Genomic DNA, 20,350 nt, shown 5'->3' on the forward strand with positions numbered 1-20,350 from the left:
GCATTAGAGCCACCACTAACAGATGGGTTTGCACAGCATATAGGTTAGACACAGTTTCAGATTTAGGGGGTATCTTCCTCACCCCAAGACTTAGATTCCTGACTATCCAAAAGCCAAGTGATAACTCACATCAGCTTTGGAGATGGGATGCTATCTTTGGGGGATGGCAAGTGGGAAGCACCTGAATTGACATCACCTTGATGTACCTGGAAGGTGCATGTTCCTCATAACACAATTTTATGATAAGCTTCAATTTGCTGTCCTGGGAAGCTTTTCCCTGGTCAGCAAGCAGACACACCAAGATTACAGTTAAGTCACTGTGGGAAAGAAAATTAGTTTCCTTCTTCTTCAGATTAAAAGGAGGGTGCAGGCTGGACAAGAAACACACTGCTGCAATAGGACTTGACTGACTTTGATGCGGAAACAGTTGCACAGCTTAATTCCCCTGCCAGAAAACTGGGAATTTCTTTCCAAAAGGGCAAAGGCCTCCAGGATGTGTCCTGACTCTTTGTGATTTGATCTGTGCTATTGTCAATGATTTACCTCAGTGTTTTGGAGTCCAGCGGCCTCCATGCTGCTTCTAGCAGTGCTTGCCCCACAGCATCCTGAAGCCTAAAGATCTGCAGCTAATCTATAGCAAACATTTACATATGGAGAAACCATGTGGTGGGGCTTGTGTCAGCTTTCTCCTTTGATTCTGTCTATATGCTCGCTGGCTTTAGCAGCATGTCAGGCCACAGCTACAGCACACAGGGAGCTTGAGACATTGTCTTCCCAGAGGTAAGTCCATTCCCCCCCCAGCTTTACATACAGAAATTACAGACAAGTCAGTCAGGCCATCCATTTTGTCCTGACATGAGGCATGTGCACACTGTGCTCTCTGTAAACAGCTACCAGGGAAAAAACATACTGGCAGTTGTCCAAAGCCCAAGCTCGGCATCGTAATTCCTTCTTATAGGAATTGTTTGCACAATGGTTTTTCTTTCACAGATGACTATTAAGCCGTCTTAAACTCCCTTACCAAAATTACCATACTGGGTTTGGGCACTTGAAATTAATTCCCTATATAGGATGATTTACAAGTGAATGTTTTTTGTATTCCTTTTCATATAATTATGTTGCATTTGCCAATGGGAAGTTAACAAGTGCACGGGAATAACCCAATCTGCAATCCAAGCCAGATCCTCATGCCTCAGTTTTTTTCCCCAAACAATATTATTAACCTATAGGAGTGTCACTTTGGCTTTGAAGGAAGGGAATAAACAAGTTACTTCTTTTCTAAAGCAATAGTGTTATGATAGGAAAACAGTTGGGTTTTTTTTCCTACAGTTATTAATTTCAGCCTTGTTCTAAAGGCAAATATGATTTAGAAGGATCAAAATGGGTATCAGTGATAATTGGAACATGGAGACAAGGAGAAGACGGAAAGGGAAAAAAAAAGGGGTAGTGATACACTTAATTATGAAGGCTTATTCCGATAATCCCTTTTGAAAATGAACAAAGACAAGATTTTTGATGTTTGATGAACTTATCAAACAAGGCAGAATAATGAAGAGGTAAATGTAAAACCCGATCGAAGGTGAGCCAATTAAGCACTTTGTGAAGTGCTGAAGGATACAGCCCACAAATCCTCCTGTCAGAGCAAAAAGGCATCAATACCTGCGTGTCCTCCAGCTCTGTGTTTGTCTGCAGGCTCCTGTTGTTTTCCTGAAGCCACGGTGGGGTTTTATCTCGCACACTTATCTGCGTCCACAGGCTCCCTTGCTGAGCTGTTGTGGCTTTCATTTAGTACGTCTCTCTTCTACAGCCTCTGAGGAATCCCCATTGTGCCCTATACCTCTAGTAATTATCAATATTTCTCTTTGGACTGCAGGCCTGTAAGTGAAACAGATTGCTCATTAGTTAATCACCAAAATAATAGTAATAATACTACTAATAACAGCATTTGGCTCAGAATAACCCCTCAAAATGCTTCAAAGGCTGTGGCAAATGCAGAGTTGTATTAGCAAGCCACAGATTGCTCCTCAAGACAAAGAAAGGCAGTATACAAAGAAAGACTGTAGGAGTAGGGACAGAAATAGAGCTCATAAACTCTGGGCTGGGAGGGAAGAGAAGTATTTTCTTGCTGTTGTATAGTGATATTCAGTGTACACGAAGAGAGCCTGATCCAAGGGATTCTGGATACAGAACCCTTGCCATTTTCTGCTTTTATAATCTCCTTTTAGTTACTTTCCTCTTCTCAGAATTTATGTTTCCTTTTAGAAGTAGTTAACCAACAAATTCTCCTAGTTAACATGGCTTTTTACCTTCCCTTCTCTGCACTGTTGGTGCAGCCATTCCCACTACTCCACAAAGCCTCTGGGAATCTGATTCAGTAGGTTTCAGTACAGGCCGAAGGTAATAAAACATCACTTATGGAGTCCGCGATGTGCTTCTCAGTGTGTTTGGTCTTATATATAAGATATATATAGGTTTTATTGCAATCTACTTATTGGGAAGGGCGAGGATCTCTTGGGAGAGCCGGAAACCCAACCCAAAATCCTCAGGTCGTGCACTTGCTGCCCCTGACCAGTTCTGATGCTGAATACTCAGATGGAGCATCTCGGGTAGTACAGCCACCCTGCTAAGCGATACTTCCCATTTCCTATAAAATAGATTCCCAGTGGAAAACCACACACTGATCATTTTCTCCCTGCTACTCCCCACCCCTCCATAAGACACAACTTCAAAGACCTTCCTGCTATCTCTTCCCCTCCTTAGAAGAAGCAGCAGAGATGTTAATTCTCCAGCTCCTGTTGACTGTCAGCTGAGCCAGTGGTCAGAATGGACTGATTGCTTTCCTTGCCAAGAGAAAAAAGTAAGACTCCACTGTAATGTATTCATTTATCTTCAGATGTGTCTGTGATGAGGATGTACACACATTAATTATATATATTATACATATTCATCATTCTGAAGCATCCAGTAAACTCATCCAAATATGATGGAGATGCTCCTTTACTAAAGAGACTCTTACCCTGGTGTAAACTGGGGAATAGATTCCTTTAAGGCAGCAGAACATCAAGATGCAAAATCAAGGCAAATGGTGGAAGAATCCAGCCAGAATATTTGCCCAAGACTTTCTTCTTTTTCTATCTCAGATTTAATTAAGTATCTGCTGATTCTTAATGCAAACATTCCAATGAAAAGAAATTAGAAGCAGCTTCATTCATCAGCTCCTGTTCTTAATTTTTTATATCATTCGCATCTTCATAATTCAAGAATTTCTTTTCAAATACCTGGCATAATTTTGCTTTCTACTGAGTTTATATCCCTGCAGTTTTTGCTCCTGGGCTTATAATCAGTAAATGATTTGGCTTTTCTCTCTTTCCTTTTTATTTACTAGTTTCAAGAGCAGCAATTCTCATTAATAATCCATCAGAAATAGTGTGGGATCAGTGCTGCAATTAGTGTCTGTGTCCATCTGAGCCTGTTACATTCCAGGACGAAGCACCTACAACTGGAAAATATATGTATTATTTCTAAGGTATAAAATAGGGAAAAGATTCTTAAAACCAGTTATTCCAGCCCCTTCAACATTCACTTGTGTGAACTTCAAGCAAACCTCCGGCGCTTCCACCTCTCTGCCACCTCCCCTCCATTTATTATGTACAAAGTTTTGGGGCCAAAGAATAATACTATAGATAAAAGCAATAGTTTCAGTTGCTTTATAGCCTGTGGAGGGATGTCTTGGTAGGATCTAAGTTAGGTGTTGGTGATGTTTTTCTCTCTTGTGGGGTTTAGCATCGGTACCGGAGGCTGGTGCAGCCGGCGCAGTTTGCAGGGCAGCAATGCGCAGGGCATCTTTGGGATGAGCAAGCTTGCCGTACAGAGACGACATGCACTGGACCCCCCAGCTGTGGGAAGGACTTTCAGTGTGAGGAAACAGGTGAGTGAACCAAGCACAAGCTTCTGCCAAAGAGGGTTTGGTCCTGGGTGGGCAGGCATGAGGTAACACCTGTCTATGCTATTACCATGGGCAGAGCTTTGCCAACTGGCCAGCTGGATGGTGAACTGGTGAAAGAGAAAGAAGGAAATTCCCCCATATTTGTTTCTTCCCCCCAACTTTTATAGAAATCCACCCATGTTCTACTCAGATTTATCTAGAAAAGAAGGCTCTATGACATGGAAAAGGTTAATTTTTTCAGTGGAACAAAGAGAGTAGAAATATTCTGCTCCAACTGCTGTGCTACATGCTTGCACTCCCCTCCATGGGCACCAACGCGCCCACAACACACCACTTTCTCTCCTTGCAAAAGACATAGTTCAATCATAAATCCAACAAGCAATCTGTTGGGGTGATTTATTTATTTTTAGCCATCCCCAGCTCTGAGGATTGGGATATAATGCGGCTGTTCTCTGAAAGTTTCATTAGCCTTGACAGATTTCTGGTTTTACACAAATGGCTCAAACTCCCATCTTGAGTATTTAATGAAAATTCTACTGACATTTAGAACTACGTGCCAGCTCTGTGACCAGCTCATCAGCTAGATCAGGTTATCATAGAACCATAGAATCACAGAATAGTTTGGGTTGGAAGGGACCTTAAAGCCCATCCAGTTCCAACCCCTGCCACGGGCAGGGACACCTTCCACTAGAGCAGGTTGCTCCAAGACCCTGTGTCCAACCTGACCTTGAACACTGCCAGGAATGGGGCAGCCACAGCTTCTCTGGGCACCCTGTGCCAGCACCTCAGCACCCTCACAGGGAAGAGCTTCTGCCTAATATCTAATCTAAATCTCCCCTCTCTTAGGTTAAAGCCATTCCCCCTTGTCCTGTCACTACATGCCCTTGTAAAAAGTCCCTCTCCAGATTTCTTTGCTCCATGGTAGCAAGTGTAGCAGGACCAGTTCCCTCTGCTCACAAATGTTATGTCAAGGCTTTCTCCTCACTCCCAGAAGGGGAAGCACCTTCAACTTGCCCTTCCTGCAAACATCCATTCTTGAGCTATAATTGTTGCAATAAACTTCCCAAATACCTCCAGCAAAGGGAAGAGGCAAAACTGCACTTTAATCAGATGGAGCTGACTTCCCTGAGCCAAGCGGAGATGCTATTGCTTCCTGTAGCTCTTTTCCAAGAGCATGATGTTAGATAATAAAATCAGGCCAGAGATGTGACCTTGATTTGACTCCCACTCCATGGAATCCCATGGGAGCAGTCAGCTCAGACTCTGAGCTGTGTTCACTCCAGTTTGCAAAGGAAAACCTGCCCTGAAGGAGATGGGAAAATCAAGCTCCCAATGTAAAAGCCCCGTGTTTAACACCCAGAGGGACTTCTTGTGGCCCCAAGATATGGGTGGAGAACAGCACAAACAGTGCAAGATGCTGAAAAGGTTTTCTGAAGGGCAGGTAGGTGAGATCACCTGTATCTGTGCCCTTTAGGTCGCTGTATTAAACGACATCTTGTGTGCAATGGGGAGCCAGACTGCAGAGATGGGTCTGATGAGGATAACTGTGAGGATGAAGACATTGAAAGCCCTTGTGAACAGCTGTTCCCAATCCCAGGGTCTGAAAAAGCAGTCCAAGGGTAGGTAATTACTCAATAGCTGCTACTCTCACAATCAAAACAGGATTAAGTGTTTCATATTGCATTTCTTCAGTAATTGCAATGCTCCGTGAATCGATAAGGTGCTGCAGAAAGCCCAAAGGAGAGGTACTGTCCCCCACAAGCATGGGTAGCAATGACGGAAGCAGGAGGGCTCATCCCAGCGTTTCTTTCAAATTCTGTTTTGGATTTAATGTCTGACCTTGGCCTCTCCCAGCCACTCCATACTTGTGATGCCCTCTTTATACTCCTGCAAAAATACATCCCAGTTATCTCACAGATTTTTCCAGTTGATAAAAGCAATCTATTAAAGCAACCGTAGACTTTGGAAATGCAGCATCCTGGTGGCGTTCATTCTTAAGGAGAAGGTTTAACTACAGGAATTAGGACTTCGGAGCACAATTCAAGGCAGAGAGCCTGAGCTCCACATGAATATATACAGGGTAAATACTTCTGTCCATTAAAAAGTCCCTGTTGTGAGGAGGAATGCTGCTGTCTAGTTTGAATAATGCTTTCATTTGGAGCCATAGAATTACAGGGAATATTAAGTAATAGGCAGATTTCAGAGGGCAGCAGCTGTGATGGCTGAGGAGCAGGAAGAAAGAGGCATAAGGAAATAAGAAGTGAGAGACTTGGCAAAGCACAAGCAGACTGCAAGTCTAGGGAGAGTGCTAACTCCCCTGAGAAACAGGGCATTATTAAAGGGAAGAAGATGAAATTAAGATAGAAAACAATTACAGGGAATACCAGGAAACACTTTGTGACAGCGAGATGCATTAGGCCCATGGGGAACCTGGAGGAATTCCAGGACCTTGGAACTTTCATAACCGCACTTGCAGGAATAGACTGGACACCTTTACTGATTTCTTCCATTTGTAGCATATGAGTCCAAACCAATGTTTGGAAATAAAGTGGCTCTTTGTGTCCCGTTAGCTTTGGGAAGCAGATAGCAAGGAGAGAAAAACCCCAAAGATTTTCAGTGCTATCCAAAGGCAGAGACCTGACGATAGGTAACTTATAGTATGAGGAGAACAGAAACAGTGACAGAGGCTGGTGAGGAAATAAAACTGGAGCTATGGGTAACTTCCTGAATGTTAATTCTTTGCCAGATACAATATCCTAACACAGGAAGGGAAACAGTACATATATGACCCTAATTTTTTTGGAGGCCAATGTGAGTATGTCTACAATGGAGAGTGGCGGGAGCTGAAGTACGATGCTGCATGTGAACATCTGTACTATGGAGATGACGAGAAGTATTTCCGCAAGCCTTACAACTTCCACATATACCAGTTCCTAGTAAGTCCTTTGGGTAATCAGATTTAGCAATGTTTTCCCAGCTAAACTTCCCATAAAGATGTTAGTTAGGTACATTTTGTCATTCACTATAGGCTGTCTTTCCAGGTACCCAAGCTGCACCCAAGACAACAGGCAATCGATGATATAAATGCTATTTTATGGCACATCAAGGAACTAACATGCTTTATCACCCAGTCATTGCCACTGCTTACTCTGGCCTAGTAAGAGCCAAGAGAAACGGGTTTTCTCTAAATCCTGCTATTAATGAACTGTAGAGCTTGCACAAGACACTTGCCTCTCTAGGGATGAATTTGGCCATGTGTAAAACGGGAACAATGCTACTGGTTCAGTCTTTGAAAGCATTTTAAGTCTTTGGCATGGCTACAAGGGACATAAATCCAAATTCTGAGTGAGACAGAGATCCTGAAAGCCATCACCATGTATCACAATGCCTATACTCTGTGGGATCATATCTGATGCTGGAGACTGAACTAAGTAGAGCAAGGATTCAGCCTGGGACTCCCATGTATTAAGTGGGTGCCTTGGCCACACTGTTAAACATTTATCATGCTTTTTGACATGAATGAATAAAACACGTTATTCCAAGAGAATATTACAGCCACAGGTTCAATGCGAGTGGTTTTTCCGTTCCAGCAGTTCCCTGTGCCCCTGATTCCCCAGTTTGAATCCAGACAGACCCACCACATGAACCACATTTTCTTTTCCCCCTTACCTGCTGCTAGTGGTGGAAGGCCCGCTTTTGCACCACGGTCAGGCACTGAGGGACACTTGAGCATGCTCGATATGCATCTTGACTTAGGAGTGTCTACCTGCTGGGTCTAGGAAGTCACGTTAATGTGAGATGTTTTCTTCAGTGTCCGTAATTATTTAACTGGCTTTTTATAGGGATGGCAAATGGCACTGCCTGAATTCAGCAAGGCTGCTCAATTCCACATGCCAGCAGAGTAGAGCTGTCAAAGAAAAGGTCAGTGCTCTAAAACACAGGCAAAACAATGTTTGTTTTCCAGCACTGCCATTGCAAGAGGCTGGATCACTGCTGTTGAATTTCTTTCCCTAAATAAATTCATCCAGAAGCAAGCTGGAGACAAAAAATTCACTCCAAATCGTTAGGATCTGGCAGAGCTGTAAAGAACTGGAAGGAGGGTTTTATAATGGGAAGTGTCAAGCTAGCTTAATAAGTACCATTACCAGCTCTGGCTGTAATGGCACTGTTTTGAGTTGGCTAAACACAAGCTTTTCCCCCGCCTGGAGATGGATGAAGCTTTATCCACATTTCTCACGTATTTCCAAATGAAATTGCATGTGACTTAATTCTTTATTCCACATTCACTGCAGTCAATGTTGGTGCTGTCAGGACCATCACAGGCTTCAACAGAGGCACCATTAACTCCTTAAAGAAACAGAGATTAAAAATAAAGAGAAGTACCTAAAAATTCATCTCTGCTCCTTTCACTTTAGGCTCATGCTGATTCTGGATTCACTTTTGAGTTTTATGATGATTCAAAGGATCTGCTCGATGCCCTTAAAAGCGATAAATCCAGAACAAGAGGCTTTACCATTGGAATCGGGTATACAGGACCAGCGTTCCAGTTAGACCTGGGCTTCACTTTATCAGGTGGCAAAGGATCCCTGAAGAATTTCACACAATACGCTACAAAGGTAAAAGAAAAATAACAAATCAGTGATGCATAATTCTCCAGTTGTGTCATCTGTGCGTCACATGGGCTGGCTGTAACTTATGTCAGCTGATCCTCTCAATTGCATTTTTTAACACATAGTAATTGTACCTTAATTTGTTCATGTAATTGCAAATGTATCATCGTTAGTAATCCTGTTTGTTGTTCTTCTTATGGTTTAGCAAACAGGGAGTGGGAATAAAATGGAACTATGAAGCACCACAACACATGTCATCTCCCCCCATCCTGTTTCATGGCTACATTAAGCACATAAATAAAAAAATGCTTAAAGTGACGATGAGGGAGGAGGAAATACCAAGATGTTGATCAAAACAGTTGTCTTCAGGGGATGATCTCTGGTAGCACATATATTTTGTTCAAATTAATACAAGCTGCCTTATGATGCTGAAATATGCTACTTTTTATGAGCGGTTAAAATAGCACACTGAAAAAAAGGATACCCAGTAAGAGGGTGTATTTCTCATAGTGGGTTTACATCATGGACTAGCTGTGGCGATCTCTTTCCAATCTAATAACATGAATGCTGGCATTTCCCACATTTGCCATGCCCTGTCTCTATTACTTTTGTGGCTGCTGACAGAAAACAATAAAGAAGAATTACTTTGATAGTGTTCTGAGTTAAAATGCCCTTAAAAACTGCTTGAAATGGGCACTATTATAGCATTTACTGTGCCCTTGTCTAGACTCACACGATGTTTACAGCAAAACAATGATCAATTACTGGAGGAATCATTTAAAGGGCTGTTCTGGTTGCACTGGAGCCTTGTCGAGTCAATGGTTCATCTAGAAAAGGAGTCATGGAGCTGGTGGCATACCCAGGAAATGCTTCCACAATCAGCATCTTCCTCCTCCAGTGCTGTGCTGGGCTTACCTTGAGCCTTTGTCCTGCATCACTGATTAAGGCTGTGAAAAAGGCAAAAGGGAATTAACACTACGGAAAGGAAAAGAGGAAAAAGGAATAGCAGAAATGGAGGATGGAGGGGAATCATGTGGAGCCTGATTCTGATCATATGCACACATAAAAAACCCAAACCCATGGTTTTGCCCTCACCTCACACAGCGTGCGAGGAAGAGGCACTCTAAAAGAGTTACCACCAATTTCATTTAAACCTGGGCTTGTTTCCCTGCCTTCAACACACACTGACAGTCAGAGATTCAGGCTTTCCTCTGCAAATCTATAGACCAGAAATTACTTCTATTTTATTTTAATTTAAAATGTATGTTGAATGGCAGCTCCTCTTTTCTTCACCTGCAGGAGGTTGGTTTCATTAGAGGTGTGACAAAGGTGCAGACAGCCCGTTTCCAGATGAGAAGGGACAACATTGTTTTGGATGAAGATGTGTTGCTCTCCCTGCAGGAGCTTCCAGACACCTATAACTATGGCATGTACGCCAGATTCATCAATGACTATGGTACCCACTTCATGACATCTGGCACTATGGGAGGTGTCTTTGAGTACATCCTTGTCATTAACAAGGAGGAAATGAGAAGAAAAGGTTAGAAAATGACAAAATACACTCTATTCACACAATCCTGCTCAAAGCCAGGCATTTCCAACCTGGTCACCATGGTGTAGGTCCACTCCACCAGAGTAATTCATCTGGTTCTGGTTGATTCTACCTGCCATTCTCTCCCTGAGCCCTGGGAGAGTTGGTGCTCATTGGCACCTCTTTGCTGAGCCAGCTGGCATGTCCCATCACAGGATAGACACATATGCATCGCAAGCCCAAAAAGGCACAGTGGGAGTGAGGTAGAGGTATCTGAATGTTGTTCACAAGATGGATGCACTACTGACCAGAAAGCAGGGCATAAGCTTGAGTGTCACAAAATATGCTTCTTGATCTAATTTCAAAGAATCTGGGTGAGTTTTTGGTAGTTTAGGAAGGAACCTGAGCATGGAACTGTTGGAACAAGTTCAGAGGAGGGCCAAGAGAATGATCAGGGGACTGGAGCACCTCCTGTATGAAGATAGGCTGAGAAAGTTGGGGCTGTTCATCCTGGAGAAGAGAAGGCTGCGTGGAGACCTCATAGCAGCCTTCCAGTATCTGAAGGGGGCCTATAGGGATGCTGGGGAGGGACTCTTCATTAGGGACTGCAGTGATAGGACAAGGGGTAATGGGTTAAAACTTAAACAGGGGAAGTTTAGATTGGATATAAGGAGGAAATTCTTTCCTGTTAGGGTGATGAGGCACTGGAATGGGTTGCCCAGGGAGGTTGTGAATGCTCCATCCCTGGCAGTGTTCAAGGCCAGGTTGGACAAGGCCTTGGGTGCCATGGTTTAGTGTGAGGTGTCCCTGCCCATGGCAGGGGAGTTGGAACTGGATGACCTTAAGGTCCTTTCCAACACTAACTATTCTATGATTCTATGATTTTCTCCCTTTCTTTCAGTGTCACTTCTCTAAACTTCTGCTGTTTCTTACAGTCATTGTTCTGGCCATTTCTACGAATGTTCAAGGACTTCAAACTCATGCAGACTAAAGCAAATTAGCCCGCTCTTGTTTCAGCATCTTGATAGTGAGAGTTTCAATTTCCTGTAAATGGGAAGAAAACACTGTTGTTGGTAATACCTCTGCCACTTTTTTTCTGGTTACTGTCACATCTGAAGACTAACAGACCTCTGTTAGCTCCAGTTCTCAATGTATTGGAGTGTATGAGGCTGAAAAGCCATACCTCTAAATCTCAGTTACATAAAATATCTACCACAGTTGTCTACAACACAAGAATAGGCGTTAGTGGTGAGCCAAACCAGAATGTTTTTCCTAATCCAAAAAATAAGGTGCAGAACAATAGTATCTTTAGTACATGAACCAGATTGTCAAGTTTTGCAAAGGTGTTGACAATGCAATAGATCCCACTTTCCCTATGGAACGTCATTCCGTTCTGTGGAGGATAAGGCTCCTTGGTAACTCTAGGCTGGACGTTTATGCAAAAGAAAACCATGATCACGGACAAGAGATGAAAATTGCTGCAGTTGGTACAAACTGCTGTGATTCCATTAATTCCATCAATTTCCATGGTTCTGCCCCAAATTCTGCCCCCGGTCTGAAACAGTTTGGTAGCAGCACTTAGGATAACTGTGCACTCCATATTGAGTATTGACCAGGCCAATTTTCCACAAGAAATTACCAATTGAGAGAATTTGCATCAAGTCCCCGAACTAATATTTGGAAATATGATGCCTCTTCACACCATTTATTCACTTTGAAGAGTGAGTGATGTAGAAGTGAACAAGATCTTGCCAAGCAAGTCTTAAGGAAGTAGACTGCCAATTTCAGAGGAAGAATGAATCCAGAGCATGTGGAGGGAGGCTATTATTTTACTTTATCTTGTGCTTGCTGTGTATATAAGGAGGAGATTTACTGCTACGAGATGCCTTATCTTAGGAAAGAAGGATGTTGAAGTTCAGCAAAAGACAAAAATGTGCCCCAGTGGAGATGATGTAATTTTCATTCTAATGAAACATGCTTCCGTAACATTCATCTAACCCAGACTCTGCTAGAAAGCCCACATATACCAAGTCAGCAGCACTCTATGACACACAGCATAGACCAAGAAGGATTCCCACCTGCAGTGGCTGATATGCCCCTGTCTAAAAGCATTTAGTAAAAAACCCTGATTTCTCTAATGGAAATAACAGCCATGCTTGAAGGCTGTGTGTGCAAGAGGATTAACTGCCTCCTCTGAGGAATAGTCAGGATCACGATGTAAGTGCTCAGGTCTTAAAATCAGAGCTTCATAAGATGAGTTTGAAGCTCTGGAGATGCCTGGAGATGTACCAGGGCTAAGAAGCATGACACCTACTTTGGATCAACCACTGCTTCCTTAGAGCCCACCTAGCCCTTAAGTCTATGTGTTAAATGCTCTGGAAGAGAAAACATTCCTTTCTTATAGACCAGTGACTAAAGCACATGCCCAGGAAAAAGATCCCTAGGCTGCTCCCTCCCTAAACAAGAGACAGCTTGGGCAGTTGCTGAGTATCTAGCTAAGCATAGGCATAAGCTGGACTTTTAAGCATGAAAATGAAGTCACCTTCTGGGTTTAGATACCTAAGAACAGACCACAACTCACTGCTGCATAGCTTAGGACTGCTTTTTGCTGCAAGACCCATTTCTAGCTTTCAGGCTGCAAAGGCTTGCATGGATGTGGTCATGAGTGAAATAAATACATATGTCAGAATGAGGTCCCTCCTTGCTCTGCCATCAATATTTTTCATTACTTGTTTTTAAAATAGATTGTTATGGTTCTATTATTTAGCAGAAAACAGTATAATGTGCTCACACATTACAAGAACATTTATGGGAGAAACATTACGCACAGAGTAAATTAGAGAGTCTTCATATATTCTGATTAATTCAAAATGCAGCAGTAAATCTTATCAGTCGAGCACATTTAACTATCACAAATTATATCATATAAAAAACCCCACCAGGGCTCCCCCCTCAAGTGCCAATATTTTCTATGGCCACCCTTTTGCAGTGATAACCACTTTTCATTTATCAAGACACGATCTTGCTGCAACCAATAGCAAATTGTATTGACAGACCCTCGCTGAACGTAATTACTCAACGGGAACCATGGCAAATCAATTAATCAGGGTGTTCCTCAAGTTTAATTTTATGCTACTCCACCACCAATATAAGCAATCCCTCATGTAGCTTTGGGTGAATGAACTTTACCCACTGTGTTTACAACTGCTGAGCAGTTTAGTAGCAGTAATTGAGTGCTACACATTTAGTCTTTCTCAAGAGCCCACTTTTGCAATGGGATGTAATTCCTCCTGAAGTCTTGAGCATCTTTCAGCTCTCACAGGTTTCAATCCAGGACTTGTAGCCCCTCTCTCAGGGGCTATAGGAGCACCTCCAATCTTTGGGATCCACAAAGCCAATGAGCAGATCCATGCTGCACATTGCTCCAGCCAGCCTCTTCTGCAGGGTGTGCAGAAGGGAGCAGAAACAGATCTATGGGTGTTTTACCAGTATTTTAAACATAGGCAATGCAAGCCACTGCTCCCCAGTGCTGGGGTAAGGCAGTTCAGCAGACAACAGTCTACAGTGGGGCTTGGCTGGAGGTTCAATCTTTAGACCATTAAGCCATGATGCACAAATCCCGATGACCTCTGTTGCCTCCCTTTCAATACTGTAGTATTGATCACAGGGCTGCTTTGTAAAACCCTTTAAAGCCCTCTGACAAGAAGGGCAATATAAAAGTTACCTATTACTTACAATACCTGTATTTATTGAAATCAATGGATTTTTTAACTATTAAAGAAGACAGCCTTATATTCGCAGCACATAAACCCGGGCTGTATGAAATATGCACATTGCTTACCTTGGTGAAACCACCCCATTAGTTCCCTTCTCCCCTCTGCAGTTGCTTCATGGGTCTCCAGTCACATATTTTCATGATGTATGTGGCAGTGCTGGCAGCAGCAGCCCAGCAGCAGGTAGGAAGGCTTTGGCAGCTCTCAACACACAGCAACCTACTGCAAGTTGTTAGTCAAGAAGCTACTTAAGCCAGTAATACATGGGTCAGATCCTGAGTATAGGAAGATCAGCAAGGATCTATCAAGTTCAGCTGCTGTTCCCAGCTTTATCCTAATTATGAGTTAGGCTTTAAAATAACAATTAAAGCAAAAGTTGTATTTTTAAATAAATAGACCAAATAAGGACATACACACCTGAAGCCTTGTGCTAATCTCTTTACTTTTTTCTAATACTTTCCAAGGACACAATTCTTATTCCTGTTATGCAATGGACCCGATATACCCCAATTAAACACTGACTTTTCCACTGCAAGGCTGTCCTCTGCCCAGAATAGCTCTTGACTTTGAAAAACAGGCCATGCAGATAACCAAATATCTTCTTTGTTCATAGAAAACACCAAACAAAAGCCCAACAAATGAGAAAATTCCTATGCTTCCACTCAGAATGAGTCACTGATTTTACTGGTTTCCTTTCTGTTTTGCAGGCATCAGCGCTGAAGAGATAAGTGGCTGCATGGGCTGGTCAATTGGCCTTACAGGCAGCATGAATAAAGCGCATTTGGGAGCATCCATATCATCCTCTGACTGTGCAAAGAAAGGATTTCTAAAAACCGGTAGGATATGAGGGCAGATGTCTGCCAAGGCATCTTGCATCACTTCTTTTGGTCACTTGGGCATGGACATTTAAGTAGGGTAACACAAGGGTTCAAAGAAGGGAGCTCTGGTGCCATCCGCAGCCATGGATCAGGCCAGTCATGGGACCAAAGCAACTTTGGGTGCAAGTCTTCAGGAGTCCTGGTTGCTCTTGAAAGAGGAGGAATTAAGATAGCAATACCTGGAAAAGAAATGCATGTAAATAGAGGCAGTGGGGAAGGCCGCAGTCCCTATACACATGACAGAGTGGGCATGGATGATAAGGGCAACATGGCAACTATTAAAGAAGTCAAAACTGACTATAAAAAGTACTCAAAGAGGCTATGAAGCCTCAGATTTGTAAATCCCTTAGCTAGCTACAGACAGCCCCAGAGCTCCCATTGATTCCAAGAGGCAGCAGCAGTGCCGCTCTCTGACAGCTCCTTGCACAATTGATCTCCCCTCCATTAAGCAGTTTCTAGTCTATGTGTGGAAATGATAACTAAATAATATGGCTGTAATTCAACTTTTCAGATGCTGAGAGCAACAGTGCAGTTGTAGAAGATATTATTCCCCGGATTAGAGGTGGAGATAGCAGTTACAGCGGAGGACTCTTAAACAGTTGGGATGGCAATATGTATCGTCACTGGGGAAGGTCATTAAAATATAATCCTGCTGTTATTGATTTTGAGGTAAGGCTTTTCTGCAGTTGAAGAAACTCTGCCACTATAAGGAATGAAAGTGTAGTCGAGCAGATCATTTCGTATTTTTATTGTGATCCCATCACAGAACAAGATTAAATGTAATGGGCCACTGATCTGGTAACCTCTTATTCATTTCACAATGGGGAGTACATCTTCCACAGACTGCATCCACAGGGAGACTGACAAGGAGCTTAATGCTGGATTAGTGCAGAGTTAAGTTTTTGATGTGTCCCCAAACAGCTTTCCAATGAATGGCTCTCCGAGGTTGTATTCATCCTTATTATTCCTCTTGATGCTGTCTGCCCTCCTTTATAAGAATGGGACTCACAGCAGGCTGGGGAAGGAGTCTTGCCTCCCCAAAGGGCAAAGATCTCTGACGCACCCTATAGATGGGGAGGAGATGGGTGCAAGCAGAGGGGGTGGAAAGGGAGACAGAAGGGTAAACTAATAATCCAGGAGTAGAGACTGCAGAGATGTGAGGAGCTAGGCACAACTCCTTGGCTGTGGTCAGGAGTACCACATCTACCCCGAGATGCTACAACTGCTAGTCTGCAGTGGGGGTTGAGGGGGAGGACCTCAGTCAAAGAAACACACTGCCACTTCCACTTCCATCCCTCTCATCTTCATTTGAGAGCACACCTGCTCCTGGCTCTGACAAAGGGTGGGAGAAAGAACAATGGAATCAGGAATTATCTATGTTATTAGCAGGACAAGAAGGACTCTGCAAACCTTCCTGGGCAGCACCCTGCAGGCAGAAAGCCCTGATAGGCAGGTTATTTCAGATGCAGGTTATTCACCTTTCTGCACAAGTTCCCATCAATTCTGGGCAAAACTTACTGCAGTTTTCCAGTAAACCATGTGCTGACCTCTCTGTTGGCTGCTCTGGAGCTCAGCAGTCACTCTGCAAGAGGAGCTGCCGATAAGCGCTCATGTCCACTTCAGCAGCTCTTATCGGCAGCTCCCTCTCGTTTGTTAAACAGGCTTGTGCAAATTTGACTAAGAGCTCTTCCCAAAGCCCCACAAATCACTCTCACTGCATCTTGCGCAATGAGACGATGCCCAGCTCCTCTCTGGGACCAGTTTCCAGGACTTTCTAACCAAGACACACAGCATTTGCACAGATGCATGGATGGGCATATGTAGCTATGTGACTTCAGACCAGCCCTGAGCTTTTAGACTTAATATTCACTCTAATATTAATACTCAGTTGGGTGAGCTATAATTACAGTTGCCCAAACTGGATTATTTTTGCTGAATGGTATATAAGAACTAGACTCTGCTACTGGAACTATTATGAGCATATATGCTTAAAGCTGTAGATGGCACAATATTATTTCACTGCATTGAAAGACAAGAAGTATGCAGGCAAAATTCTCCATGCTCAGCACTCACAATCTGGTCACCATTAGTGGTGGGCTGGCATTAGGTTTTGATGATATCCAAAAAGCTCTTAGCGAAACACTTTGGTTCAAAAAGGCAAAAAGCATGCAAGAATCCCCAAGATCAGGACAACACTAAGCAAACAGTCAAAAAATTGGCTTACAGGGGTGTTTTAACTTATCATTTGAATCCACACTGAAACCCTAAAGCATGTCCAGGAAAGCCTATCCTTCAGAAACCTCTAAGATGAGGAAGGTTTTGGAACGGTGATTTCCTTCTGATGCTCATCAGTCGTAGCACCACATTTGCATGATGTACATGGAGCTGTCAAGGAAGACAAATGGGGTTTTTCTGAGCCCTGAGTTTATCCAGCAGTGTCACAGCTCTCTGCCAATGGCGTGGTAGCATCTCAGTTAATGCTTGGCTGAAACTGTCTCCATGCTATTTATCTCCATCTTATGCAGTTGCAGCCCATCCATGAAATTCTCCGTAGAAGCAGCCTCGGCGACATGGAAACCAAGCGGCAACACCTGAAACGGGCTTTGGATGATTACTTGTTGGAGTTTAACGCCTGTCGCTGTGGACCCTGCCAGAACAACGGTGAACCTGTTTTGGTGGGAGACACGTGTTTCTGCCAGTGTCGACCAGGTTACAGAGGCCCTGCCTGCGAGCAGACAAAGCGCCAAGGTAAGATGCATGTACCCACAGCACGGGAGGGCAAAAGGCAGCAAAGGGACGGGATTTTCCCCTCCGTGGTTAACAAACTGCTCTTTGCATTCATGCATCAATCAAGCCTTCACTTCTGTATTGCTTTGGCTGCTACACAACAGAATGAATTGGGTTGGAAGGGGCCTTCACAGCTCATTTAGTCCAACCCCCTGCGATGAGTAGGGACATCTTGAACTAGATCAGGTTGCTCAAAACCATAGCCAGCCTGGCGTGGAATGTCTCCAGGGATGGCATATCCACCACCTCTCTGGGCAACCTGTGCCAGTGTTTCACCACCCTCATTGTAAACAATGTCTTCCTCATGCCCAGCCTGAATGTACCCTCTTTTTAAAACCATCACCCATCACCCTGTTGCAATAGGCCAAACTAAGAAGTGTCTCCCCATCTTTCTTATAGGCCATTCTTTCAGTACTTTTAATAAGGTCTCCTCGGAGAATTCTCTAAACAACTCCAGCTGTCTCAGCCTGTCTCCGTAAGAGAGATGGTTCATCCCTCTGATCATTTTTGTGGCCCTATAACAGACTGAAATCAGCAGCTCAGGTGTTTATTATAAGTAAATCAGTGGCAATAAGGATGCATTTGATAGCTGGAGACTTACCAATATGTTGCAAAGAGCTGATGTGGGATGCAGGAGCAGCACCCTGGCCAAGCCCAGCGGCTCACATTACCTACAGACCTTGATGGGCAGGGAGTGAAGGGAGACTGAGAGGGTCAGCCTAAGCGAGCCGGACTTAGTGTTCAAGCAACATGCCACCAAAAATGCTCTTTTACTAAGAAAAAAAAAGCCACATTGCCAGATTTCCCACCTTCCCTCCCAGGAAACATTTTAACTAAAGGGAAGCATCTATTTTAGGGAGAAAAAGTGTTTTTTCCAAAATGAGAGACGTTTATTTATGTTTTCTTTGTCACTTTATAAACTATCCTAAGAAAATCAAATGGGTGGCAAAAAAGCCAACCCTGAATCATGCTCTTTTATTTTTAAAAATGGCACAGTTCTTTCTGGGTATTTTTGTCCTGATTTGTGGGGACAAAAAAAATCCACATCTCAGCACGGGAAGCTGGCAGAAAAACTCCATCATCAGAGTAATTCCACCAGGCAAAGATCCAGGCCTTCAGCCATGTGCTCAAAACTGGGGTCTCACCACTGAAAAATCAAAGCTGTGATAAGGAGTTAGAGCAGATGGGGAGATGGTTTATGGAGCTGAACTCAACAGCATTGCCTTAGTGACTGCAAAGTGGGCTTCTTTAAAAGTATCAGGTTCTTCGAGTTGTCTCCAATTCCAAGGAATCTGCCTTACATGATTAGGAAGCTCCACACCCGGTCCCAAAGCAGCCTACCAAGGTGGCCAGCCCCTGTGCTCCCCGATTTCAGCAACAGCAGGGACAGACACGCTCCCATGGGCAACTTTTAGCTTCCAATCTTTAGTTCCAAAACTCACTTAAGACCAAATGTAGTTGTTTTTAGAGCACGATATTACAGCAGATGTGAAACCCAGCTTTCCACCCAGCACAAAGTAAGAGCACACACATCCATTTGTGCTGTCTGGATTAATAAAGTGCCCGAGCCAGGCATGAAGGCCAGTTGAGTAAATAAAAAATGACAGTAAATGACAGCTATCAAGCATTCTCATCATTCAGGAGCACTGCCATAATCCATAGTATCGAACACTCCTGACAACTCAGTCTCTACTGTAATGAAAAAGCCTTGAAATGACCCATTTCCAAAAGGAGGGGCACTTTTCATAACACAGCCTGGTCGAGTGAAAGGTGTCGCTGCCCATGGCAGGGGGTTGGGAAGAGATGAGCTTTATGGTCCCTTCCAACCCAAAGCATTCTGTGATTCCATGGCGTTAGGAGACTTTTGTCCCTCTGCCTTGATCAGGGGTGAGAAAGTGCACATACAGCTCTCAGCTGCCCTTTGGGAAAGGAAAACCAAGCCACAACATTTCAGATAAGCAGAAACGAAGAAACAGACATTGGTGTCTGAAGAACGTGATGCTGCTTCCTCTTCCCTGGCTTCAAAGTGCCTTGATCTCAACAGCCATCCATATGCTGGGCACGGGTGATACGCATAAGGAAATCCTGCTCAAATCACAAACTGCCAGTGGCAATCAGCTCACCCCTCCTCCCCTGTTCCCACCCAAAGTACATCACTGCACTTCAGACTTGAATACTTGGGATTTCCCCCTTTTTTGATGTGTTTACAGGCAGCAAGATGGATGGGCGCTGGAGCTGCTGGTCAGCCTGGAGTCCCTGTCAGTCAGGCACAGCGCAGCGCAGGCGGCACTGCAACAACCCGGCCCCGCAGCACGGTGGGGAGCCCTGCATGGGGAGCAACCTGCAGAGCAAAGCCTGCTGAAAACCACATTGCTCTACACAGGCCGAGACCAGTTTGGAGTCTGTGCAGGGCTAGAAGCACTCCAGGCATGATCCCACAATGGATTTACCCTGGGGAAAAAGAATTGACCATCATTGCATTCTTATATGTATGGAGACAGGATGGATTCAGTGTGTAAAACCAGACCTATTGCTCCAGCTGCCTGAATGCAGATGCCCCCACACCACAAAAGGTGATGGGAGCCCCATCAGTTCACAGTGGCTGCAATACAGGAGATGGTGGAGAACCCACACAGGGGGTTTTGCTGCTGTGTGACCCTGTCATGAAATAAATTTACTGGAAGTGTTTGCATAAGTATGCTTGACTTGCAGGAATATTTATATTTGTCTTTGGAAAACACATTAAAAGCTCATGATCCTTGCATTTCCATGCAGTTGGTATTGACATATGTGCCAAGAAACTTTTGTAAGTTGACATTGTCACA

At 43.8% G+C, this 20,350-nt stretch overlaps 1 protein-coding gene across 2 annotated transcripts; it reads left to right on the plus strand.

Annotated features, from left to right (window-relative positions):
• Positions 1–528: 528 nt before the first annotated feature.
• Positions 529–20,223, plus strand: C8A (complement C8 alpha chain). Of its 2 annotated transcripts, none has more exons than XM_061353363.1 (11): positions 529–780; positions 2,761–2,857; positions 3,784–3,928; positions 5,421–5,565; positions 6,693–6,882; positions 8,362–8,562; positions 9,856–10,096; positions 14,568–14,696; positions 15,250–15,407; positions 17,264–17,486; positions 19,736–20,223. In XM_061353363.1, exons 1-11 carry the CDS (start codon positions 662–664, stop codon positions 19,885–19,887), a joined length of 1,800 nt encoding a protein of 599 aa, XP_061209347.1. In that variant the 5' UTR covers positions 529–661; the 3' UTR covers positions 19,888–20,223. The 2 variants fall into 2 exon arrangements, with proteins under 2 accessions (XP_061209347.1, XP_061209348.1); XM_061353364.1 differs by having other exon boundaries at positions 9,856–10,012.
• The last annotated feature ends 127 nt before the right edge of the window (positions 20,224–20,350 follow it).

The sequence above is a fragment of the Neopsephotus bourkii genome, unplaced genomic scaffold (genome assembly GCF_033783945.1).
Source record: "Neopsephotus bourkii isolate Nb327-2 ecotype Australia unplaced genomic scaffold, CSIRO-AGI_Nbou_v1 NB_673, whole genome shotgun sequence".
Lineage (NCBI taxonomy): Eukaryota > Metazoa > Chordata > Aves > Psittaciformes > Psittacidae > Neopsephotus > Neopsephotus bourkii.